We start from the raw sequence: 26,864 nt of genomic DNA, 5'->3' as shown, positions 1-26,864 counted from the left end.
CAGGTATACCACACCCTTGATTTGGAAATTTAGGCACAGGGGTACACCTGATTTGAAAATTAAGGCACAGGGGAACACCTGATTTGTAAATTTAGGCACAGAGGAACACCTGATTTGTAAATTAAGGCACTGGGGTACACCTGATTTGTAAATTTAGGCACAGGGGTACACCTGATTTGAAAATTTAGGAACAGGGGTACACCGGATTTGTAAATTTAAGCACAGAGGAACACCTGATTTGTAAATGTAGGCACAGGGGTTCACCTGATTGGAGAAGTTGAGGTACAGGAGGGCCTCTGATTTAGTAATTAGATAAAGGGTGTACCCCCTGGATTTAAAGGCTCAGGTGTATCCCTGATTTGCAAATTTAGGCACTGGTGAAACTATGATTACAAAACTTAGGCACAGGGGTACTCATGATTTGCACAGTTAGGCACAGGTGTAGTCATGATTTGGAAATTTAGTCACAAGGGTACCCCTAATCAGGAAAAAAAGGCACATTGGTACAAATTATTTGGAAATTAAGAACAGTGGAACCCCTGAGTTAGAAATTAAGGCAAATGTGTACCTCTGATTTGGAAATTTAGGCACAGCGGTGCCTCTGATTTTGAAATGTTGGCACAGGCGTACCTCTTATCTGCAAAGTTAAGCTAATAGGTATCCCTGATTTAGACATTCCAGAATAGGGGTACTTTTGGGCTAGAAGGCCAGGGGGTAAGACTGGAGTGATACCATGTACGCTGAGTCCCCAGAGAGCATTGAGTCCCACACTGCACAGTTTGGAGCTGCTAGCGTGTGTCTTGAGGGCCTCCAGGATGTCCTGTACCCCACCCAGCTGGCCTATCACCTCTCCAGCAGCACCTGCAATACAGACATAAGGATGAACAACCATGAAATCTGGGTATGCTTGACATACATTAGTTAAGTACAGTTAATTTTTTTTATTTTAGAACCATGGCATTTTTGTAACCAACATTGAAGTCTATTTCCTTGGAAGAACTAGTACTGGTTGTTTTGGAAAGATCTTTATAATATTACCTGTGCTAGGATCAAATCAGACTTCCCTTGTCAACAAAGTTTACAGCATTTTCATAACACTACTGAGGCCTACAGTAGGCAAAAGTTATAATGCACCACAGGAATAAAATGTCCTGCAACTTGTTTGAGTAAATGTTGCACCTGAACCCTGGTAAATATGGAATTTTTACGAAGAAATGCATGAATTTAACTAAAATAGTCACAGCTTAAGTTTCTCTAAAACATTTTTGAAAACAGAAGTACACACATTTTCATTTCGTAGATAATAATCTCACAAGCCATCAATGCCTATTGGTTTTATAGCTCAATACATGTACATGTATACATACATCCACTAATGATAATGTGATGCAAACATTTCTAATATCTATATTTATCTTGGTATCTTAGCATTGTGTCAAAATATGTGTTTTTGTATATGTTTTTTTTTTGTATCAAAAATATAAAATCAGGTAAATAATAATGTGTGTCAACATATTAATATAACCCTTTCCCACTCAGAAGCAAAGTGAAAATGGCTATGTGCAACCAGCCAAAAATCAGAACAGCCTGCAAATAACAGACTGTTCAGGTTTTATGCTGTTTGCTGCTCATCAGTATCTAAAGGTTGGAAATGAAGCATTTATAACTTGAATTTAGTTAGAAAAGGTCTTTAATTAAATTCAACTTTCTTAGGGACTACAAACAGGTCAAAATTTGCTTCTAAAGGTAAAGGGATAACTGTATTTTTTAGGAGTGGAACCCTCACCATTTGCTGCCAGCGACACAAGAAATGACAAGGCTGCAACCTGTACATCTAGGTCGTTTTTGTGATTCTACAATGACACAAATACAAATACTGTACATTCATTTACATTCCTTGACATGTAATTTTGTGCAATCATAAAATCTGGTGTTTTGTTTGATCTTATATTAGTGGAATTTTTATCATGTTTAGTTTCAAAGTATATAACAACACAAACATTAAAAACAAATCTCTTGTGCTTCACAATTACACAGACATTTTTGTGTAACCATATGAATATACATTTATTAAATTATGAAACTACATGATTATAATACACCCTTATACATGTAACATAGTATTATTTCAACAGAATTTAACAATTAAGATTATAATAATTATGTATCTTCAACCATTGAACTGACTTATATAAAATGTATTTTTGGAATTTTAATCTTATAATTGAACCCTGCTTTGGAAAAACAACGCTTGATGCATATGCGATAAGTGTCGTCCCAAATAAGCCTGTGCAGTCTGCACAGGCCTATGATGGACGACACTTTAAGCCTAATGTGGATTTTTTCTATAAAGAGACTTCCTATAAAAGACAAATACCATACAGCTGAAAGTGTCATCCCTGATAATGCTGTGCATACTGCAAAGGCTAATATGGGAGAACACTTTGCGCACGTGCATTAAGCCCAGTTTTCCCAGTGTTAGGCTAAAACGTATATAAAATAGTTTTAATTTAGTTCAAATGAGAATAAGGTAATTTATTACCTCCATGGCCACAGGAATCACTGCTATGACTTCCGGTAAGAACAGCGCATCATTGTGGTCAGCTGAAAAAACGCATTTGTAGAACATCATTGGGGAATTGAGTCGTAATGGGATTAATGCATGTGTGTAGAATATCATCCAAAAACAGCCTTTGCAGGCAATGCCAGGAAGTCACCTTCTAAAAACAGGGGCTTTCAGATTGAAATAAACTTCATTAAAAACAGAAAATACAGTACCATCCAAGATCTGCAGCCTGTATGGATGACACAGGATTCTTGAATTATCAGCATGTTAGATAAATTACGTGGAAGATGAACTTCCACGCTGGGTGCAACATGCATAGTATAATTGAGAACACTTGGTTGACTTTTGTGTGCTATCATTTTGGTTTGTTGGTGGTATTTAATATTTTTCTTTAGTTTATTTTCTTTATATATTTTTATTACAACAATAAACAATTTATCAACTTGGTCATGATTGTATTTATATTATCAAAATTCTGTATTAAATTAAAAACCTAATGAAGAATTCTATTAGCATTTTATGTAATTAACGTCTTTAAATTATTAGTATATAATTACATTGCTAGTGTGTTTTAATCAATTTAAAACAAATAATACACCAAATTGGTGAACAATAATGACAGGTGTAACACATTTTTAAAAGGTTGTGAAATTGAATTACCATTCAAACTAATAATGAAAAATATTTAAAAAGATCAACCCACTATCACTCTGTGCTAATTAATCTTGTATTAACATGTCTATCCGTAGTATCAGCCCTCTTATTGAATACATACGAATTTCGGAAGTGAACAAATACAAAAACATGCATGTGTTATATGTCAATCTATAGTTAAATGTGTATTCTCGGACATAACAATGAAAACTGCATTTAAATCGCCAATGTTTTGACAAAATACTGGCTAGGCTTAGCTCCCTGTAGTAATCTGTTTCATGTACAATTTTCTCATAGTATCAGCCCTTCTGACTGGTTGCTAAGATTTGTTACGATGCGCATGAGCTTGTTCTAAAAAAAGTAATTTTATATAAAAACGAAACTCTTGCTCAACTTGTTCTTAAAATATTTTTACATTTTATTCAAAATAAGTGGCATATAAAACATTAGATAAAGCTACTATTAATCCATAAACAAAATGACATAACTGTGTGTTACGTATAGCTAGCATCACCCTGGAATAAACATTACCTTCTTTCCAACGAACACCGGAAATCATGAGAATGACTGTAGTAATAGTCATGGATAACCATCAAATAAATTACAACTTCTAAAAATTGAAAAAACATTAACTTTCCAGCACTTCTTAAGGGTTTTTCGTTAAAGGTATGATACGACGAGGAGGGCCGATACTATGAGAGTAAGGGGTAGTGTTATTTTGTTTGTGTTGATTAATTCTGTTTTATAAGACGGTTCACAACTTTTACCTTGTAAGCAACCTTTTGTGAAAGTATAGGCTAAAATTAAATAGTTTTAGATATATCCATCAACTTTACAAAACATAAAATACATGCATATCATATAAAAGTAGCATAAAACATCATAGGAAACAGATACATAGATTACCCTATCACACCAAAATGTTTGCAGAGAAACATATAAATAAAAATTATTAAAGCGATTACTCAATACTGATGTTAACATTATATCTTGTTCTTTCAAATAATCTAACTTAACTGTTGCTCTAACAGATAGAGATCATTTGTTGCAATAATGGATTGACTTATTGAGATTTTTTTGCACATTTATTTATTTCCTGGAAAAACATGCATACATAAGCAACAGTTATATCCAATTAAAAATAACATAGACAATAGAAAACTGATATTGAGGTAATTGTCTGTTATTATGATGATTTTGGTTGCCATCTTGTCTAAACAGGTGCACCTTAATACTCGACTCAAAATATTTCCCAACTAAAGCTTTGTCACAGACGAGACGAATACCCCCACATGCTGCATTGACACAGAATATTTTGCATGTTGTCTTCACAAAAAACAGCGGACACCATGCTCAATGTTTAAAACGCACTAAGTGTCCATACTTAGTGACCCCGTGACCTAGTTTTTGACATGGCATCACCCATATTCGAACTTGACCTAGATACTTTACCATCATCTAGATACAACATCTGAATAAGTTTGGGGAAGATCGGAGGAAAACAACTTGAATTAGAGAGCGGACACTGAATACCGACCGACCAACCGACAGACAGAAAAGCTCACTCCAATATACCCCCCTAAACTTCGTTTGTGGGGGTATAATGAATTGAGTTGTTACATATTTGCATGGAATTTCATTAGAAAATATTGTAAGTTATAACAAAGTGCAAGATCAAGACCTTCATTCTGGGATTTTTCCCCATGTCTTCAAAAACTTTTTAAAATAATCTTTGTTGAAATTTTAAATAGCAATTCAGTGAAAACTAAACCTCAAATGAGACAAGCATTCTCATTGGTCAATATTTGAAGTTGAGAGTTTGCCATTGAGAACATTCCCTGTCATGGGGCCAGGACCTAAAATACTTTTCACAATTGACCCGGTTTATCTAACAATCGCTATCATGCAATATGCAACCAGCGAAGGTCTTTCACATATGCACATTCCAATTAGAAGCTAGCCTGTACGCTAAAATACCACGAAACCTTATAAAAGACAAGGTAGCTCCTGATCAGACTGCGCCATTGTGAAAAAAGGTCTGAAGCTATGCTTGCACCATCAGCATAAGACCACTTTTTTCCTAATGCGGCTCAATTGATAAAAAGAGAAAGAATAATTGTGATTACATACCACCAATGACAAGGCTGTTGAGCACATTGCAGCCATGGATCTGGATGTCCCGGTCAACCATGTTGTTCTTCATTGCCATTGCTATCAGTTTCTTCCCTCTGGAATATCATCCATACTAAATGGGTTATTGCCTGGCACAATTTGGCAAGTCATCAAGTTTTGCTTCCATTTTATGTAAACAACCATTTTCAGATGGTTTGGGTGAAGATTTTATGAAAACTGTATGAAGTGAATAGTTATCAGACTCAGCTTTCATCTTACCAGTATGTAAACGAACAGTTGCAGAAAGTTAAAAGCACAATTGTTATTGTGCGGATTTCATTTTTCACCAAAAACAAGAGCTATCACCATAGGATAACATATGACCCCTATAAACGCTTTGATAGAAGTCATGAGCATTTTTCTAAACCTAAACGCAGATTTTGAAACCTAAACGCGGACACTAAGTTCAAGGTCAACGTCATAGGGGTAGCAATTTGTGTGCGTATGGAAAGGCATTGTCCATATACACATGCATACAAAATATGAAGGTTATATCTCAAAGGACATAGAAGTTATGAGCATTTTTCGAAACCTAAACGCAAAGTGTGACAGACAGACAGCGGACAGTGCGATCACTATATACCTCCTTTAGGGGCATACAAATTATAAAGAAAGGGCAATTTCTCCGACATTCCTGATGCTAATTAGCTTGTTGACAAATTTGGCCTCCATTTTATGTTAACAAACATCTCCAACAAGTTTGGTAAAGATATGATGAAAACTTTATGAGTTCAAAGGCAAAAACAATGATTTTGCTGCAAACAAATTCTTCTTTTTTTTTTACCTGCCTGCCAATCCATTCTCCAAGGATGTTCCCACACAATACACCCCCTCAAGAGAAAAGCTTATAAAAACACAATTAAATTTACTAATATTTAAATTTGCTTAAGAAAGCCTTCGTGGACCGCCTTGCATTATGAGAAATAGGTAGATTTTTAAAAACTTTTTTTAATTCATCAAATTCTTATTGAACATTTCGTGAATAACTCAAATATAGCTTTCTTTTTGACTACCTTGGGTCCAGACTGAGTCCGTCTTCAGACTTGGCAAGCTCCAGAAGATACTCCAGTGCCCCCCTCACACATCCCTCATAGTCTACCAGGCTAGCGATGTACTCGAGTACCTTGAAAATGCCCTGCCCTCGGGGAACTGGCCCTAGGATTGAAACAGGTGTGAATGACTAATACTAATATAACATCATGTTTGATTGGAATGAGCCTTGTTCTGGGAAAACAGGGCTTAAGTCATGTGCGTTAAGTATAGTCCCTGATTAGCCATGTGCATAGACTAATTAGGGACAAAACTTGTTGCTTTTAAGGTATGTTATGTTTCTTTTAAATGAAATCTCGTCTAAAAGAATATTCAGTTTAGGCGGAAAGTGTCTAAGATTTGCCTGTGCAGACTAAACAGGCTTATCTAGGACAACACCTTAAGCGCATGCATCAAGCCAAGATTTCCCAGAACGCCACTCTATAGCATACAGACAAACATTATGTGACAATGCAAAGCTGATAAACATTATGCATGATTGAGATACAGATACTGGGTCATGTGTGAATGAGTTATATAGAATCTGACAAACATTATGTGAGACAGGATGACTGAGATGCTGGAAGAAAAACATGTGTGACTAGGCATTTGAGATGCTGTCTAACATAATGTGTGTCTTTGTGTTCAAGGTGTTGACAAACATTATGAGTGACTGAGTGATTGAGATGCCCAAATACACTGTGCCTGACTGTTTGATCAAGTTGCAGACAAACATCATGTTTGACTGTGTAATCAAGTTGCAGACAAACATCATGTTTGACTGTGTGATCAAGTTGCAGACAAACATCATGTTTGACTGTGTGATCAAGTTGCAGACAAACATCATGTTTGACTGTGTGATCAAGTTGCAGACAAACATCATGTTTGACTGTGTAATCAAGTTGCAGACAAACATCATGTTTGACTGTGTGATCAAGTTGCAGACAAACATCATGTTTGACTGTGTAATCAAGTTGCAGACAAACATCATGTTTTACTGTTTGATCAAGGTGCATACAAATATCATGTTTGACTGTGCGATCAAGTTGCAGACAAACATCATGTTTGACTGTGTGATCAAGGTGCAGACAAACATCATGTTTGACTGTGCGATCAAGTTGCAGACAAACATCATGTTTGACTGTGTGATCAAGGTGCAGACAAACATCATGTTTGACTGTGTAATCAAGGTGCAGACAAACAAAGTTTGTCAAATAAAAAAACATAAACAATATGGTAGGATAAAAAGAATATTGGTTTAGTATCTTTGTGTACTTCAATTTACCAGACAAGTCACCTGAAGGCTGCCCAACCATAGGCTGCCCATAGTTGGCAAGCCTCACAATTTAAACCTTTCTTCAACTCAATTGATAAATTCAGGTACATAAAGACATTTAACTAATATTTCCTATGCCTTTGCCATATTTATATTTTCTAACAAAGGGAAATCAAAGGGAAATGTAATATTGCAAAGTAGACTGTACTGTGTTGTTCTATGCGATTTCTGCATTATTTTATATAAATATATGTTATGTTATATTTTGTACAGACATTAATCTCTTTTTTTTATATAAATATGATGAGTTTAACAAGAGATTGGATAATTTTTTTAATGAAATGGTGTAAATGCAGTCATGCAAAAATTAACTTCTTTCATTTACACTTGAAACCTTATATTTATGAGATGACTTTCAACATAGGCTAAATATCTACACAAGAAGGCTGTAACTACATGGGTAAGTTTTGACTAGTAAAAGATCAGAATTCTACAAGATATACTTACACGTAAAAAAAAGCACAATTATATGAGTACACCAATTTCAAAAGCTTTTGATTCTATCTACAATCTAGAATGTGTTAAATGAACAGACATAAAAAGGACAAGTTGCTAAAAGACACAGTCCCCGGCCTGAACTTAGCTGGTTGTAAAAAAGCCTATGTAATATAGTGAAGTTTCCAGAATTTCATGTATATGTTATAATTTTAGTTTTCACATAACTGCATAGGCTTAAAAAATCCCATTTCTTAATGTTTTATAGTTATTTAAAAAATCTATAATAATGTGAAAACCAGATACACATGTAACAACATTTAAATTCCAATATAAATACAATTCAATACTCAAAAGTGACCAATACTACTGGAAATAAAGGTATCTTATAATTACTGTAAAAGTATGACAGACATGATTAAAAAAAAAATAATACATTATTCTCTGCCTCTATTAACTCAACACTCCAAGATCATAGAAAATTTGGCGAAAAGATAATTTAAGGAAATAATTTCATCAACTTAACAAGAGCTGTCAGAGGACAGCGGGCTCGACTATTCGAGTGCTTGACAGTATTACGTAAGCCATCATGGGGAAATTGTTCATATTCAATAATTTATTAGAAGATCTTTCAAAAATATAAAAAGGAAAAAAAAAAATTTTTTTTTGGGGGGGGGGGGGTTGAGAGGGGGTATAATGTGGGGTGTGGTCATTGATTAGACGATCTTTCAAAAATAAAAAAAGGAAAAACAATTTTTTTTGAGGGGTTGAGGGGGGGGGAGGTAGGGGGGGGGGGGATAGGGGGGTTGAGAGGGGGGTATAATGTGGGGTGTGGTAATTTATTAGATGATGTTTAAATAAAATTAAAAAAAAAATTGGAGGGTAGGGGGGTGAGAGGGGGGTGAGAGTGGGGTATAATGTGGGGTGTGGTAATTTATTAGATGTTTAAAAAAAAATCTGGGGGGGGGGGGGAGTTGGAGGGGGGAAAAGATTCTGGGTAGGGGTGTGGGGTATTGTTTGGGTGGAATCCATTGTGGTATTCAGGTAAGTGTTGTTTTGTGAAAGTAATAATAAAATGTGATCATTAATAAAGAAGTTATGGCAATTTAAGCAAAATGTTCAGTTATTTACATGTTGGGGTCATGTTGGTAAACAAGTATGCAACATATAAAAGCAATATGTTAGGAAATATTTGGGGTAGTACACAAACTTTAACATAGATTTATCAATAATATGCATATTATAAGTATAAAAGGGGAAATAATTATGACAAAATGCTTGATAGAGTTGTTTGCTCTTGTTTATAGGTTGGGGTGATGTTGGTAAACAAGTATGCAAAATATGAAAGCAATATGTCAAGGGACAATGAAAATAAATGGGGTAGTACGAAAACTTTAACATTTCCTGCATATTCTAAGTGGAAAAGGGGCCATAATTATGACAAAATGCTTGATAGAGTTGTCTGCTCTTGTTTACAGGTTGGGGTCATGTTGGTAAACAAGTATGCAAAATATGAAATCAATATGTCAAGGGACGATGAAAATAATTGGGGTAGTACGAAAACTTTAACATTTGCATGCTAACGCTAACACTAACGCTAACTGAAACGCCGACGCCGGGGTGAGTAGGATAGCTCCACTATATATATTTCATATATAATAGTCAAGCTAAAAAAAAAAAAATTGGGGTGGGGGGGGGGAGATTGGGGGGGGGGGGCAGGGGGGTGAGAGGGGGATAAAATGTGATAATGTGGGGTGTGGTAATTTATTAGATGATGTTTAAAATAAAAAAACAAAAAACAAAATTAGGGAGAGGGGTAGGGGGGTGAGAGGGGGTTATAATGTGGGGTGTGGTTATTTATGAGATGATGTTAAAAAATCAGAAAAGGAAAAAAAATTGTTGGGGGGGGATAAGGGGGGGGGGGGTTGAGAGGGGGGTATAATGTGGGGTGTGCTAATTTATTACATGAGGGAGAGGGGGTATAATGTGGGGTGTGGTAATTTTTTTTTGGGGGGGGAGGGAGGTTGGGGAGGGGAGGGATTCTGGGTAGAGGCGTGGGGTATTGTTTGGTTGGAATCAATTGTGGTATTCAGGTAAGTGTTGTTTTGTGAAAGTAATAATAAAATGTGATTACAAATAAAGAAGTTATGGCAATTTAAGCAAAATGTTCAATTATATAAGCGTACAAGGGGCCATAAGTATGTCAAAATGCTTGATACAGTGGAATGCTCTTGTTTATAAGTTGGGGTCATGTTGGAAACAAGTATGCAAAATATAAAAGATATATGTCAAAGGATATAGGAAATATAATTTGGGGTAGTACGCAAATTTTAACATATCAATTATCAATAATATGCATATTTTGAGTATAAAAGGGGCAATAATTCTGTCAAAATGCTTGATAGAGTTGTCTGCTCTTGTTTATAGGTTGGAGTCATGATGGTATGCAAAATATGAAAGCAATATGTCAAGGGACATTGAAAATAGTTGGGGTAGTACGCAAACTTTAAAATGTGGTGCATATTCTAAGTGGAAAAAGGGCCATAATTATAACAAAATGCTTGATAGAGTTGTCTGCTCTTGTTTATAGGTTGGGGTCATGATGGTTAACAAGTATGCAAAATATGAAAGCAATATGTCAAGGGACATTGAAAATAGTTCGGGTAGTACACAAACTTTAACAGTTGCTGCATATTCTAAGTGGAAAAGGGGCCATAATTATGACAAAATGCTTGATAGAGTTGTCTGCTCTTGTTTTTAGGTTGGGGTCATGATGGTTAACTAGTATGCAAAATATGAAAGCAATATGTAAAGGGACAAAGAAAATATTTTGGGTAGTACGAAAACTTAAACATTTGCACGCTAACGCTAACGCCGACGCCGGGGTGAGTAAGATAGCTCCACTATATATATTTTATATATAATAGTCGAGCTAAAAAAATGCTAAAAGGAGATATTGAAAAGCTTAAGTCAATATCAATATAGGAAAGCCACGGTCAGGGCTAATCTGAAAGAAGAGAGAAAAGTTTTATTTTATTGAAGCTCATAGGCACAGAATTTAAAATTAAGGTATTACAGTCTGTTTTCATTTAATTTAATAGTAGTAGTAGTAGTAGTAGTAGTAGTAAGTTTATTGTAAAGAAAAAATTAAATGCAAAGGGCAATTTCATAAAACTTTTTGGAATTTGATAGGCACTGAGTTTTCCATTAGATATTGTCTATGTATAAACAAGACAATCGCCAAGCAATATATGTCCCCTACCAGCTCCACCATTGTCGGAAATTCCACCATTGTCAGATTATTATTTTTTATTATATTTGTTGTTATAGCAACCAGAAATTTGCAGTAGGAACAAAATGAAATGACGTGCATAATGTCCATATTGCAATCTATCCATGTTTCATGAAAAAATATTAAGAACTTTTAAAGTTATCGCAGGATCCAGAAAACCAACATTTTCAGCAGTATTTCTAGTCTATTTGTTGCCATAGCAACCAGAATTTTTGACGACGAAACAAAATGAAATGACGTGCTTTATGTCCATATTGTCAGCTATCCATGTTTAAAGTTTCATGAAAAAATATCAAGAACTTTTTAAGTTATCCAGAAAAGTGTAACTGACTGACAGACAGACAAAGGGACTGACGGACAGAGCGCAAACCATAAGTCCCCTCCAGTGAAACCGGTAGGGGACAATAAAGCAAATATAGCAAGGTGATTCCCAAATTCTATTTTGCAAAACTTTCAATAAGGTACCAAGTTATTATTTATAATGATACAATTTCTATTAGGAACTAGCCTATTTATAGAACCTACAGAGATCACCCACCACTCAAGTAGGAATAGTTAGCAAGGGGAGGAATGTGCTGCTCAGCTACAAAATGGTTCATGTGCAAGTTATACAGCAGGGTAACACCTCACTACATTGGGACCTGTTTCAACTACACCACACTTACATCTACCATCCTCTGCTGATGATTTTACAGAAACTATAACAAAGCATTTGAGTTGTGGTAAATAAGGGCATAATTGCATCTACAAATCAAGATATTCAATGTGCATCATTTGCAAAGAAAAATTGTGTCTACAAAACATAATACTAGTAAATTCAATGTGCTTCATTTGCTGAGGAAAATTCCTACTACAAAATGGAAAATATTCAATGAGCATTATTCACATAAACAGTCAGTGATCAAACTCACACCTTTCCTCATGTAGAGCTGGTGAACAAGCTTTAAGAGCACATATTTATGCTAGAAACTGACGACTGCGCCACTTGAATTAGATACAGGGAGAGAATGGCTGTAGCAAGAATTGTATTACCAATAACCACGCAAGTTACGCGTCAGGCTGGGGATCAAACCTGTGATAACCTGAATTTGTAGTCCAGAGATCTGCAAACTGAGCTAGTCGGCCCAGCTATTGCAAGTTAAAGCAAGTGCTTATAAGAATAAATAAGAAGAATACAAATGCATTGCAAATATTCCATAATGATTTTTGCAAGTAAAAACAAAAGCAAAATAATAAACTCACATTGCCTTAAGCAAACAATCATTTACAAGTTAAAAAGAATTCTCTGAAATGGAGCTATATCATCACCATGACTTGAAACATTCTAAATTAAAAACTGTGTCTTACTTAAAAATATTGACTATTTTGATTGCTTATTATTTTTATGCTTTAACTTACATTGGTTGATGGCTTAATATTTAGACTAAGATGAGACTTAATTTTGTTTTAAGGTATGTAGCCAAGACCATTATTAACAAAGAAACTTAACTCAAGTTGTTCGTCATGATAATGTTTAAGTTTCAGATGCAAATTTTTTTCTGAAATCAAATGTCTTCTGCATACAAAATGATAAATTTGTCAATCATTTTAGCAATATATACTTTTTTCATACATTTCAATGTAAAAAGGCCTGAAGACAAATAAAGCCAAAGACAGCAAGAAATTCATAATTTTAGGAAAGTCTTAAAAATTTCCTCAGGAGCTTTCTCAATATGGGTCCAGGTAACAGTAGATGTGATGAGGGATACCTATTTCTGATTTCTTCGTGGAGGCTGACTGGATTCTCTTGCGTTTCTCTAGCTGTGTGGAGTCGCTCATCTCAACGCACGCCTGTATGTACTTGTTGCTCAACAGGCTTCTGAAATGCCGTTATAATTACAGAAAACAGGGCTTAATGCATGTGCGTCAAGTGTCGTCCAAGATTAGCCTGTGCAGTTATCACAAGCTAAACAGGGACAACACTTTCTGCTTTTATGGAATTTTTTGTTTTAAGAAGTCTCTTCTTAAACAAAAATCCAGTTTAGGATGAGTGTCATACCTAACAAGTCTGTGCAGATTGCACAGGCTAATCTGAGATGCATCAAGCCCTGTTTTCTTACAACAGGGCTCATTATGTCCAGGAATGTTTAATGTAAACAACAGTTTACACTAAGCCATTTATATACCTACAAGCAGGAATAGGAGTATCTTAGGTTGAATAACCACGAATAGATATTGAGAGATTTCCAGTCTAAAAGGCATTAGTCTTATTAGAATTCTAGAAACAAATATGTTAATTGTTTTATATAAATGTAAAAGGTAAAGCCGTAAACATTTAGGTTGGTAATTACATGTTTCACAGTACAGAACCACTATTAAATGGGGACAAATGCGATAAAAATATCTGTGGTCTACACCTTATGATGGGACTCCTAATATCAAAAGGTATATATGGACCCCTAGCAATTATTAGCCTTCTCCAGTACTGACCACGCATTAATTGCAATTAACAAACTGTCAAAATGAATCATTCGACTTAAGGTCTTGCTAAATCAGATATTGCATTGATCAATGGCTGCATATTTTGTTCCATTAAAACTTTTTTCAAAATAAACATCACAACAAATTAAGACCTTGGGAATATGTACGCCATTGAAACGCGTGAAATTTGTACAGGGTAATTTATTATACAGTAAAGCAATTATTGTAATGTTGAGGGGATTAACTAAATAAAAACTTTAAAAAGACTGTTTGTGCCGCTTACATGGCGGTAGTCCTCTGTTGGCTCTTGACCTTCAGCATGGCCTTCAACACCTGAATGAGGGCATCGCTGTAGTGCTGTAACAACAACAACATTGCAAGAACAACTTATACAATAAGAAGTAATGTTTTTAAAGCTGTTGCTGCACATATGGTGATTGCAACAGCTCACATTGAGCACTTTTTGGTTGGTAGATAAAAACCAGGAAACGAAATAGTCAATGAATTTACCATTTGACAGACCAAAATACCAATAAATGGATAGGTGCAAAGCATTACATGTTTAGCCTAGCATTTTCGAAATGGGGAGAAAACAATGGAAATACAGGACTCTCCAGCAAAGAAAAATAAAATCATGACTCTGATAAAAAAAATGTTACAGATAATATTTTAATAGTCACAAAATGTAACATATATGTAACATTATTACATGTATATTAATATATAATTCATAAACAAACATAAGAAGTGATATACAGCAACTACAATCAAGAACTTTCTTTAAATACAGCACAGAAAAATCAAACCTTTGAAATTTCCTCAAAAACATAATCCAAAACGTCTGGATTTTTGCGAATCTCCTGCAGTTTATCGATAGCCTCTTTCTGGCTGTATAGCAACGCTGTTACAAGCTCAAATAGGACACAGCCCAGGGACCACATGTCACTCTTCTCTGTGTAGCCCTCGCTGGCTGCCTCGGGAGCCATGTAATTCATGGAGGCTGTAGGGGAAAACGGAATTGAGCCTTGTTCTAAGAAACTGGGCTTAATGCAAATGCGTAAACTATTGCCAAAGATTAGTCTGTGCAGTCTGCACCGGCTAATCAAAAACACCAATTTCAGCCTTAAGTAGTTTTTTGCTAAGAAGAGACTTTCTTTAATTAAACGAAAAATACAACAAAAGTGAAAAGTGTCGCCCCTGATAAACCTGTGAAGACTGCATAGGCTAATCTGGGACAATGCTACACACATATGCATTAAGCACTGTTTCCCCAGAAAGTGGCTAAAATATCTATTTCATGAGGGGTCATAAGATCTGTATAATAAGTGTATTTTTAGCTTTTTGACAAATATAAATGAGCTTTTATCTGGGAAATCAGTGCTTAATGCGAGAGCGTAACACCACGAACATTGTTGTACATCTTGTAGACTAACAAGTGATGTTTACTTTTTTCCTGCCAATTTTGATGTGTTGCGCTCTCGGAAAACTGCTTATAGCATTTGCGTAAAGTGTCGTCCCAGATTGGCCAGTTCAATTTGCACAGTCTAATCAGGGACGACACTTTCTGCTTATACTTAAAGTTTGGTTTAAAGGAGTGTTTTCCAAATCAAAATTCAATTTTGGCGGCAAGTGTAATCCCTGATTAGTGTGTACGGACTGCACAGGCTACTCTTGGACATATAAACATGCATTAACCCTTTGCATGCTGGGAAATTTGTCGTCTGCTAAAATGTCTTCTGCTGAATTTCTAAAATTAGCATTTTCTTTGATTTTTTTTTCAAAAAATACTATCAGAATAGCAAACAGTTTGGATCCTGATGAGACGCCACGTTCTATGGCGTCTCATCTGGATCCAAACTGTTTGCAAAGGCCTTTACAATTTGGTTCCCGCACTGAAAGGGTTAAGCTCAGTTTTCCCAGAACAAGGCTCATTAGGTATTATAATTAGAAGGATATTTCATGTTTTTTACAAATACAAAATTATCTGTTAAAGAAAAGGTGTAACATCACAAGGTAGTTATTCTGCAGAAAAAAATTATTAAAAAATGCTGACTTGTTCAGCCATTGAAAAAGTGGACAATATATATATTTATTTTGAAAAGGTAATTTCTTTTAAAGCTATTTTTATGAGGTTGCATGAACAAGAAGTTAATTAAAAATGAAATAAAAATTGTATATCCCAACCCATACAATAAACATGAACATAACAATTGTATTATAATACTGTTATATGATATGTGATCAATTTGAGTTGAAGGAAGATACCATCCCAATTATAATTTCAACAACAAATTGAAACACACCAATACCCATCCTTCATCATTTAGATGATAAAAAAATGGATGAAAATACAAATGAAGAAAACACCGTTTTCTATCAATCATTGAACTGAAATGCCAAGAAATAATTAATTTTAAAACCCAAAAGTAAACATTCAAACTTAGGCGTTTTTACTGCATACATATTTTTACATCAACTAAATCATAAAATATATGGGTTCAACATGTAGCAAATATATATATATAAATTTTTTTGCGTAGTTAAATTAGTTTCCAGTTGTTTATGATGAATTTATCAATACAATTCACACAAATATGTGCAAAGATTTAATAAATTTCAAATGTGATTATTAAGTAAATTTACTGCAACCAAATGATTGTTAACACTATAGAGAATGTCTATAAAACAATATTATTTTTTTTAAATACACAGTAATTTAAGCAACTTTCTTATTTAAAAAACAACAACACTACATCTACTAACTGATAAAATAATGATGATAAAGATTAAAAAAATAAAATTACGACCCACAACACTTTCCAACCACATGAGATAAAAATAACTTTCAAATAATAAAAACTAATCATATACTACAGACAACCATACAATTTGATTTCAATAAAATATTAACATAATAAATTTGCGTAAACAACTATTAACACTTTTTTAAAGTTTTACCATCCTGACTAAATCTTGGAGGCCTGTAAAATATGCCTTTGAACTCTGAAAATTTACCAAATGAGAAGAAAAACGAAACAAAAATTGTCAATTGTAATCAACACAGACATCAATGATAAACATGCTAACAATGGAATATTTAAGTTTCCAACACAGCATGGTCTTGAAAAAATCCACTGCAGAAAAATCATGAAGTCACCAATTTTCCTGGAAATAACATTTACATGTGCACATACATGTAATTGTGTTTATAATTATGATATTCACATCTGGCCTACAGATAATATCAATACACAAATGTAACAAACATCAGTTTTTTATGAAGATGGGGCATATCAACTGTTAATGTTATTGATGTTTGGCATAATTAGCCGCATCTCTCTCTCTACTCTCTCCTCTCTCTCAACACTGAAGTCATCCCATACCTGCAGCAATATAAATGTTCTAAAAAGTTTACATTTGAAGCAACATCATACGCAATGCAAGTAAATCTTTAAAATACTTATCTAAGTGGTAAAGGTTTAAGAGGCATTAATAGTCACATCAAATAAGTGAACAACTCAAGAATGGTTGCCACTTGACATAAAATTTGACATTGCTAGTTGAGATATTACAGAATCACATCCCTGCTAACCTGAGCAGTCAACATTTTGTTCCTATTGGATTCATACTGACATCTACATACAGGCTTCATGAGACTTCCCCTTACTGACCTGCATTTGCCCGCGTGCATGTTACTGCATCGCCCATAATTGTGTTGACACCAAAATCTCCGAGACACAGAGTGTGGTCTTCCTTCATGAATAAATTAGTAGGCCTGACATCCCTGAAGTAGAGACATACTACTCCGTTACACTACACCTTGAAATGTCTTATAGATCCAACGTCGACTGTAAAATACCTTTACATCTCGAATGAGGTCCCATTTAGATTGTGTAAAACATCTAAGTGTAAAATGGCATCTCACTTCTAAATTGTTAAAACTTCAAGTGTCAAAGGGGTCTCACATCAAAATCATAAAATCTGTAAGGGTCAAAGGATACAACTTTATAAAACCTTAAGTTTCAAACGGTCCCAATCTTACTGTGAAAAACCTTAGTGTCAAAAAGGTCCCATATCAACTGTGTCAAACCTTCATGTGTCAAAAGGGTCCCAGTAACATTGTGTAAATCCTTCAAATGTCAAGATGTCTTGATTCCACTTAGGGGATCCTACTTCAATTCATTACAACCTTTAATGTTACAAAGTTTTCACATCAACCATGTACAACCACTAAATGTCAAAGAGGTCCTACTTCAACTAAATATCCATTTGCTTGAAAAAGGAATCAGACCTCACATTTGGGTTCCCCAGCTTATCCAGAAGTATAAAAAGCTTTTTTGCTAAGTTTTTTACTTAGGTAAGAAAAGCAGTGAAGTTAAGTGAATATTTGTCACAATAGTCTGCAGGCAGTATTTTTCAAAACAATCAAGGAAGGCAACATGAACAAAACAAGGGCTGTTTGTAAAACATGCATGTCCCCCATATAGGCTGTCAGTTGTTGTGGCAGCCATGGTGTGAATATGTTTTTTGTCACTGTGACATTGACCTTTGACCTAGTGACCTGAAAATCAATAGGGGTCATCTGCCAGTCATGATCAATATACCTATGAAGTTTCATGATCCAAGCCGTAAGCATTCTTGAGTTATCATCCGGAAACCATTTTACTATTTCGAGTCACTGTGATCTTGACCTTTGACCTAGTGACCTGAAAATCAATAGGGATCATCTGCCAGTCATGGTTAATATTCCTATGAAGTTTCATGATCCTAGGCCTAAGCAATCTTGAGTTATCATCCGGAAACCATTTTACTGTTTTGAGTCATTGTGACCTTGACCTTTGACCTAGTGACCTGAAAATCAACAGGGGTCATCTGCCAGTCATAATCAATGTATCTATGAAGTTTCATGATCCTAGGCATAAGCATTCTTGAGTTATCATCCGGAAACCATTTTACTGTTTCGAGTCACTGTGACCTTGACCTTTGACCTAGTGACATGATAATCAATAGGGGTCATCTGCCAGTCATGATCAATGTACCTATGAATTTTCATGATCCTAGGCATAAGCATTTTTGAGTTATCATCCGGAAACCATTTTACTGTTTCGAGTCACTGTGACCTTGACCTTTGACCGAGTGACCTGAAAATCAATAGGGGTCATCTGCCAGTCATGATCAATGCACCTATGAAGTTTCATGATCCTAGGCGTAAGCGTTCTTGAGTTATCATCCGGAAACCATTTTACTATTTCAAGTCACTGTGACCTTGACCTTTGACCTAGTGACCTCAAAATCAAAAGGGGTCATCTGCCAGTCATGATCAATGTACCTATGAAGTTTCATGATCCTAGGCCTAAGCGTTCTTGAGTTATCATCCGGAAACCATCTGGTGGACGGACGGTTGGACCGACGGACCTACCGACATGTGCAAAACAATATAACCCCTCTTCTGCCAGTCATGACCAATGTACCTATGAAGTTTCATGATCCTGGGCCTAAGCGTTCTTGAGTTATCATTCGGAAACCATCTGGTGGACGGACGGACGGTTGGACCGACCGACTTACCTACATGTGCAAAACAATATACCCCCTCTTCTTCGAATGGGGGCATAACAAATATTTGTCATCACAACTCAAATTTAAATATGATGTTCAACTGCTATTTTATGTCTATTGTCCATATCAATCTATTTATATCAAACCTGTGTATGATGTTTTTCTTGTGCACATACACCAAACCTTCAATAATCTGCCCCAGCCAGAACTTGATTTTCTACAACAGCCAAAGACATAGAACTAGAAATTAACCTAGCTCTGGCCAAGTGTGGTTTATACATGTGAATAAAGTGTCGTCCCAGATTAGCCTGTGCAGTCTAAACAGTATAATCAGGCATGACACTTTCGGCCTTAACTGGATTTCGAACAAGAAGACACTTCCTTCATACGAAAAATACCATTACAGCAGAAAGTGTTGTCCCTTATGTGCCTGTGTGGACTGCACAGGCTAATCTGGGTCGACACTTTATGCACATGAATTTAACCCTGTTTTACCAGAGCACAGCTCAAATTATTTTTATATGATAATAGATTGTGAAGGTAAAGAACTCAATTAACTGTTCTCATTTAATACTGGTAGAGTCAAAGAACAGAGTGTTCATAATTAATAGACCCAATAAATGACACATACAGATAACTCAATACTAAGCACAGAAAATAAAAAAGCCGCTCTTATTGATTATTGAATTTCATAAATATGTTCATGTCAGAAAATATAAGGGTCTCAACATGAACTTTTAAATCCACTTGTTCAAATGGGTGAGTGCCCGAAATTTTCACTTTTCCTCACCAAAAAGTTACTTGCCCTGTTTAAGTTAGCACCCATATATATTAATGAAACAGTTTAATAAAATATACGGGAACTAACCACAACAGCCATATGAACTTAGCTATACAATATGTGTATCCCAGAAAAGCAACCTTTTGGAAAACTCCACTAATCTGCTGGTACAAATAATGCTGACCAATAATTAATCCTTTCAAAATCACACACCGTATAAACCATTATTATTTAAATAAAGCTATTAAAGGGGCCTTTTCACAGATTTTGGCATGTATTGAAGTTTGTAATTAAATGTATATATTAATTAATGTTAACATTTGATCTAAAAAGCAACAGTAAAAAAACAAGAATAAAATTAAAGAAAGAAAAAAAAGTAAACCTCAAACTGGGCTCGAACCACTGACCCCTGGAGTAAAAGTCTATCGCTTAGACCACTCAAACATCCATACTCACACAATCAGAAATGTATTAAATTTTTCTACTTTATATAAGAAATCCTCATAGAATCCCAAAGTATATCGACAACAACACAACTCTCCAAATTTTTCACTTGTCCCGTGTTGCAACGCTTTATAATTTTCAGGTTTTTAAATTGTCAAAAGATGCATATCATGGATACTTTAGAGAATGGTAAATGTTCAGTATTACTGTCTCCTCACAAATATCATAACTACAATGAACATTTGCGAATCTGAAACATTTCTTTTATTTTGTCATTTTACCAAAACATGAAAAGGCCCCTTTAATGCACCCGCAGTGTTTGTACCGAGGGATTAGTGTTTTTTCTTAACTCGTGCAAATTTGGGATCAGTCTATTGATCTCCCTGTTAACAAAACCCTAAAATACAGTGCATAAGTATAAGAATACCATGCCCTTCATTTATTAAATTTTAACATATATAGAAGGAAATTTTAGCTGAATTTATGCACTTTGCTTCTGACTTTTTTGCTAGTTTATTTAAGAAAAAGACTAATTTGTTTTTAGTTGGCCAATAGGAAAACAATAAATGAGCCTTGTTCTGATAAAAAACTGTGCTTAATGCATGTGCTTAAAGCGTCATCCCAGATTAGCCTGTGCAGCCGCACAGGCTAATCAGGGACAACACTTTCTGATTTAATGACATTTTTCGTTTAAATGAAGTCTCTTCGTAGCAAAAATCCAATTTAGGCGGAAAGTGTCGTCCCTGATTAGCCTGTGTGGACTGCACAGGCTGATCTGGGACTACACTTTACGCACATGCATTATGCCCAGTTTTCTCAGAACACGACTCAAATATTGAGCCCACATGGTAGAAAAAGGCTTGATATTAACATTTACATCCATTTAACAAGTTGGAACATATATCCATAGTAATATAAGTCCTATATAATAAATTATTGCAAAAAGCATCAGAGCAGATAACGTTTTTTATTACGGCTGTATGTTTTTTTGCTGGTTTTATGATAATACATTTACCAATGCCTGTTGTCAACGCGTTGAGCTTATTGTAATAATGCAATTCAGATTGTCATTATTTAATGTCAGCGACACAATGTCATATACCCCAAAACACTAACTGAAGCAAACAGTAATCATACCTGTTCTTCGATAACTTCCTTTTTTCCTCTGTATTCAGTCAGGATGTCCTCCAATGTGCCATTTGGAAAGTAGTCCATTAATATGCAGATGTAGACAGAAGAATCCTAGACAAAAAATACCAAGACAATTAGTTTGTTCTAATACAAAGATTATTAGCCTGACACTTGTGAATGCTGGCATTAATTGTGTTTTTGAAATGTTTTCTATAATTATACAGTTTTGTTACTACATGTGTTTCACGTGTTTAAATAAGATATCAATAACAAATATAAACAAAAACTAGATATTTATGTTGGATACTCTATGAAACCAATTTAACTTCATACCAGAATGAAATCAGTTTTTAAATACCTGTTTACTATTGTAGAGCATAGAGTTTTGACTGCGAAGTAATTTTTGCTTAGCTGTAACTAATCCATGTAGATCTAAACCTGACATTTTCACTGATAAAAAGTATTGTAAATAAGATGCTACAAATTAGAAATAGGTCTATCAATTTGGTTTTTAGTTGTAGTAGTATAGTGGATATGGTGTCTTCCAAGCAATCAAGAGGTTCCAAATGATCCCCAATTTGACAGCGTTTTCAAGATCAACACCAAGAACTGGCTCTTCCCAGGAAACTGACTCTTGAATCCCTTTATACCGGCAATCCTTAGGTCTTGATGCAATCAAGCTTCAAATATCGTTTTTAACTAATTTTAAATGTGTTTGTATAGTCTATATAATAATACTTTGAACCAAACATTCAAATGAGGACAATATTTCTTCGTTATGTACCTGCTGTTCCCAGAGCACAAAGAACTCATTATACCCCGATACGTAAACATGCTGGAGGTTCTGTAAGATTGTTGCCTGAAACAGAATTTACACAGCAGTTTCGATAAGGTACTTTTTAAAGAGAAGCGGTCTTGTACCCTCTTGCCTCTCTTTCAAGGGGCAGTGGTCTAGATAAGTGAATATATTTGTTAATTTCTAGTTTACAGGTACTTAAAAATAATGTGTTTTGCTGATCATTTCATTGTAAAAATAGCATACAATTAAGAATCCAATTACATGTACAACAAAAATGTTTGTGCATTTTTTTTATTTACCTTTCATTTTTTCCAATGTAGTAAATGTTCAATACTCAAAGAGCGTGACCTGCACCTACCCTTAATATGAATGGGCATGATATTTTTTTTTGTCCTAAAAAGACTTACACGCGCTTCATTACATATGTGTATTCATACCACTAAGAACTGTTATTAATAAAAAAACTTACCTCTTTGAAGGCTTTGTTAGCCTCACTCTCATCAAAGCACTCAACCTACAAACAAATGTTTGACTAAACTTTCTTTTTTTTTTAAACATGCATCTTCAAACAATGTCTTTTGCACTGAATTACAGAACATTCTGTGACATAATACTCACAGATTTTTCTTTCGACAAATAAACACAGGCGAATGTATACAATAGTTTGCAAACATTTTCAAATGGTCACTAATTTGCTTACATGCGCTCACTGAATGGTCTGATTGCTGGGAATGTTCACAATAAATAGCAAATGCACTCATGGGCTAGTCTGCTTAAAATACCAACATGGCAGGCGGGTATGTTGTTGCAGAATGAATACATTTATTTTATTCTTGCCTACAATAACATTGTTTAAAATTGCTGTTATCGATAAGCACTGAACTATTTTTGATCAAATTTGAAAAATTGCATCATGAAAGGTATGTTGTTGCAGAGTGAAATTATGAAAATGCATATACATTATTTTAGCCTACAATAAAATTGTTTAACATTATTGTTATCAATCAGCACTGCAATTCTTCCAAATTTGCATTTAATCAATCATAATTGATTATAATTCATCATGGGCTGCCGCCTTTAACATGTTTAAATGCTAAGTTATGGCGATCTTATTGTTCAATAGGGCTTGATGGTGAAAGCACAAAAACAAAGACAGAACGCCTTTCTAAATAACATCTTACAATCATTATTGAGGTTTAATCATGATGACTGCATGCTAGCTATACTGCCAATCATACCTTTTTCAAAACAAAAAGTTTCTTATCCTGCTGTCTTTCAACGATGTAAACAATAGCTTGTGCACCTTTGCCGATCTGTTCCTTAATCTGAAAATCATCAGACAACATCAATATGTATTCAAATGTCCAAATAAAACTAACAAACGAAACTGACACATCCATACATTGTAGAACGAACACATTGTTTAAAAATATTTGTAAAAACTTACGGTGTAGTTCTCCATACTTGACAACATCAAGCGAACTAGATGCGCGTGCGCAACACGATATTTTGTACGAATACGCGTAAAATGGAAATAAAATCGGCCGACTACAAATGACCGAAAGCACCAAGTACAAGATTAAGATTTCAAAATTACGTAACGTTAAGCAAGAACGTCTCATTACATATTGAGTGACCTTGATTTTATTTAAAACTTTCTTCCAAGGTGTTCAACTTGCGAAGTTTGGCATAGTATACTCACGTCGCTTCAGCACTAGTGCCATTCACATCAATCAACTCAGGTTCAATGTGTACTTGCAAGCATGTGTTTGGTATAGACCTAAATTGTGAACAAATTTACACAAATGTACTTAACATTCTGAATAGAGCTAACTTAATGCATATTAAAATACTTTTAGAACAAAGGGCGGTTAATATAAAGCTATCGACGCATACTCGAACATGAGACCTCAGATCAGGGCCGTGCGCAGGAATTTTTGACTTGGGTGGGGGGCCAACCGGGAAGGGTGAGGGAGGGGTCTTCCCTCCCTATTTTTTGTTTAATTTTGCACTTTTCAATGTGAATTTTAATACTTAAAACATATTTTGTAATATAAATTTATGGTATATATAGAGGATATTTGTTGGATTCGATGTAATATCGATTTTATTTCACGAGTGATCATATAAAATAATATTTTTACGAGGGGCGCAGCCACGAGTGAAAATATGTAGTTTTTATGATCGCGAATGAATTAAAATCGATATTCCATCGAATCAAACAAATTGTCTTTTTATTTTATGCTTTTTTCACCGTTAATTTACATTGTAAAAGAGTTTTACTGAATAATTTCGCTGGCTTTATGACGTCATTTCGTCGAAAAAATGACGTCATTAAACAGAAAATCTGTGAAAAATATCGATATTTTTCACTGTTTAAAACAGTGAAATACCAGTTTTATTTCACTGATATTTCTCTATAAACCACCGGAAAGCATACAATAAAACAAGTAAATCAGCACCTTACTGAAGTCTAAAGCTTTAAACATTGGCGGAAATTGACTCCTCTTTTGTATTGAGGGAAAGTGATCTGTGGACGCTTTCATGAGACAAAAATCGCTGTAGGCCCATTATTTAACATTTTTCCTAATTTGACAGCCTGCGTACGGGCCTGGCCTTTTGCGTACATGACGAGAGTTCTATTACAAGATCTATCCAAACCTTTTACAAAATTAAGCAAATAACCGATTTAGGTCGGTTTCGTGGCTTTCTCCTCTAAGCAATTGTTTTTCGGCCGGAATAGCGAACAAAATGCAAGTCTGATCCATGCGAATCCACGATACTTTTTTATGAATAATTGCTCATTACAGAAGTTCACGTTTGCGCGTAATGTTGCCAAAGGATATAAGTGTGCAACCAGTCCGGGATTCGAACAGAGCGTTGCATATACCAATGGACTGAGCCGACTGAGCTTACATGTACAGCTTATCACCAATTGCGCTGCAGCTCAGTGCCATTATTTCGGATCGTCACAACCCTACGTTATATGGTGTACGAACTGGTCCAAAACTATCCTAAACCGTATCGGATCGAGTAACCGTGAGGTTTAGGAAAGTTTTGGACCGTTCGTGTGCATAAACCGTCCGATACAGTTTAGAATAGTTTTGGAATATATACAATCACAACAAACAATAAAACATAAGCAAAGTAATAAAATGCTTCCACATGGACTATTTTTGAAATACTTTGATCTGGTTTTTTTACAGAATATATGTCTTTCCCATTGTCCTAATTGCCATATTTTAAATATTTCTATTTTTGCATCAACATGTTGATTAACTATTATAAAGTATATGTAAAGTATATTATATCAAATTGTGAATTATGATAAAATATAAGATTCACTTAAATTCAGAAATACCAGCAGAAGAGATGTGTTTAACAGTAGATTTTCAAGGCAATTAAAAAAATGTGATGCTGTGAGGTTAAAGTTTACTGGGCATGTTTCAACAGGATAAGAACCTGAACGTGCTGCATTGACTATTCAAAGGCGTTGAATACAGCTTAAATATACTTTTATGTGTAGTTCATGTCATTGTATTGTCGTGTTTTGAAAAGGCATTGCTCACTTGGTTTATATATATACTGTACTTTAGGATGGAAACAGATTTCTCGTTCAACAACGAATTAACATAAAAGTACCCAGTATTATTATTTTCAAAGTGTGAAAAAAAAGGCAGGGGCAACTGATATATGTCCACGTGTTTATTTAGAAGAACGGCTAAACGGGTCTTCTGTTTTATGAAACGGACGACGACAGCCAAATATATGCTTGTCTTCTGTGCCATCAAGGATACTAAGCAGTCTAGTTGTGAAGCGCTTGTCGCTAGTTTTGAAAAATGTTAGTTGTCGTGGGAATATGTTGCCATATACGTGGCTTTATTAATGCAAATGTTTATTCCATTTCCTAAAATTGATACAGCTTCGTGCCGATCCCTCTGTGAAGCATTCGTGTGTAAAGATTTTAAAGACTTTTACTTAACTCAGGCGTTATGGAGATATGGTAAGGATGTTTGGCTTGCCAAGGTCTACAGAGGACGATCTTACCTGCACTCGTTCGTTTGCCATCTGCCAGCCTTGGCGTTCCTGCAGGCGGCCACATTCCCAGCGGTATGGATACAATCCCAAACTAGGGACCTATACGTTTGTATAGGTCCCTGTCCAAATTGACCAGCCTCTGTAGGTTACCTGACTCTCAAATTGCTGAAG

The 26,864-nt window shown here is 35.1% G+C and overlaps 1 protein-coding gene across 4 annotated transcripts in view; it reads right to left on the bottom strand.

Annotated features, from left to right (window-relative positions):
• LOC127838416 (serine/threonine kinase-like domain-containing protein STKLD1) overlaps nt 1-24,165 on the bottom strand; it is a 36,015-nt gene extending 11,850 nt beyond the window's left edge. The window contains exons 1-17 of one of the 4 annotated variants that reach the window (XM_052366175.1): nt 24,103-24,165; nt 23,894-23,980; nt 23,125-23,169; nt 22,641-22,715; nt 21,863-21,967; nt 19,647-19,717; nt 17,616-17,728; nt 16,903-16,947; nt 14,751-14,944; nt 14,228-14,301; nt 13,233-13,342; nt 12,150-12,182; nt 6,406-6,547; nt 5,351-5,448; nt 2,543-2,604; nt 1,787-1,853; nt 733-861 (exon numbers count right to left, since the gene is read on the bottom strand). In XM_052366175.1, the coding sequence (XP_052222135.1) occupies nt 733-861; nt 1,787-1,853; nt 2,543-2,604; nt 5,351-5,448; nt 6,406-6,547; nt 12,150-12,182; nt 13,233-13,342; nt 14,228-14,301; nt 14,751-14,944; nt 16,903-16,947; nt 17,616-17,728; nt 19,647-19,717; nt 21,863-21,967; nt 22,641-22,715; nt 23,125-23,169; nt 23,894-23,980; nt 24,103-24,129 (1,477 nt within the window). In that variant the 5' untranslated portion in view covers nt 24,130-24,165. The remainder of the gene's footprint in view (nt 1-732; nt 862-1,786; nt 1,854-2,542; nt 2,605-5,350; nt 5,449-6,405; nt 6,548-12,149; nt 12,183-13,232; nt 13,343-14,227; nt 14,302-14,750; nt 14,945-16,902; nt 16,948-17,615; nt 17,729-19,646; nt 19,718-21,862; nt 21,968-22,640; nt 22,716-23,124; nt 23,170-23,893; nt 23,981-24,102) is intronic. The other 3 variants (XM_052366173.1, XM_052366176.1, XM_052366174.1) reach the window with 3 other exon arrangements.
• Nucleotides 24,166-26,864: the final 2,699 nt, after the last annotated feature.

Source organism: Dreissena polymorpha, chromosome 7 (assembly GCF_020536995.1).
Source record: "Dreissena polymorpha isolate Duluth1 chromosome 7, UMN_Dpol_1.0, whole genome shotgun sequence".
NCBI lineage: Eukaryota > Metazoa > Mollusca > Bivalvia > Myida > Dreissenidae > Dreissena > Dreissena polymorpha.
This window is presented reverse-complemented; position numbering and strand designations above follow the sequence as displayed.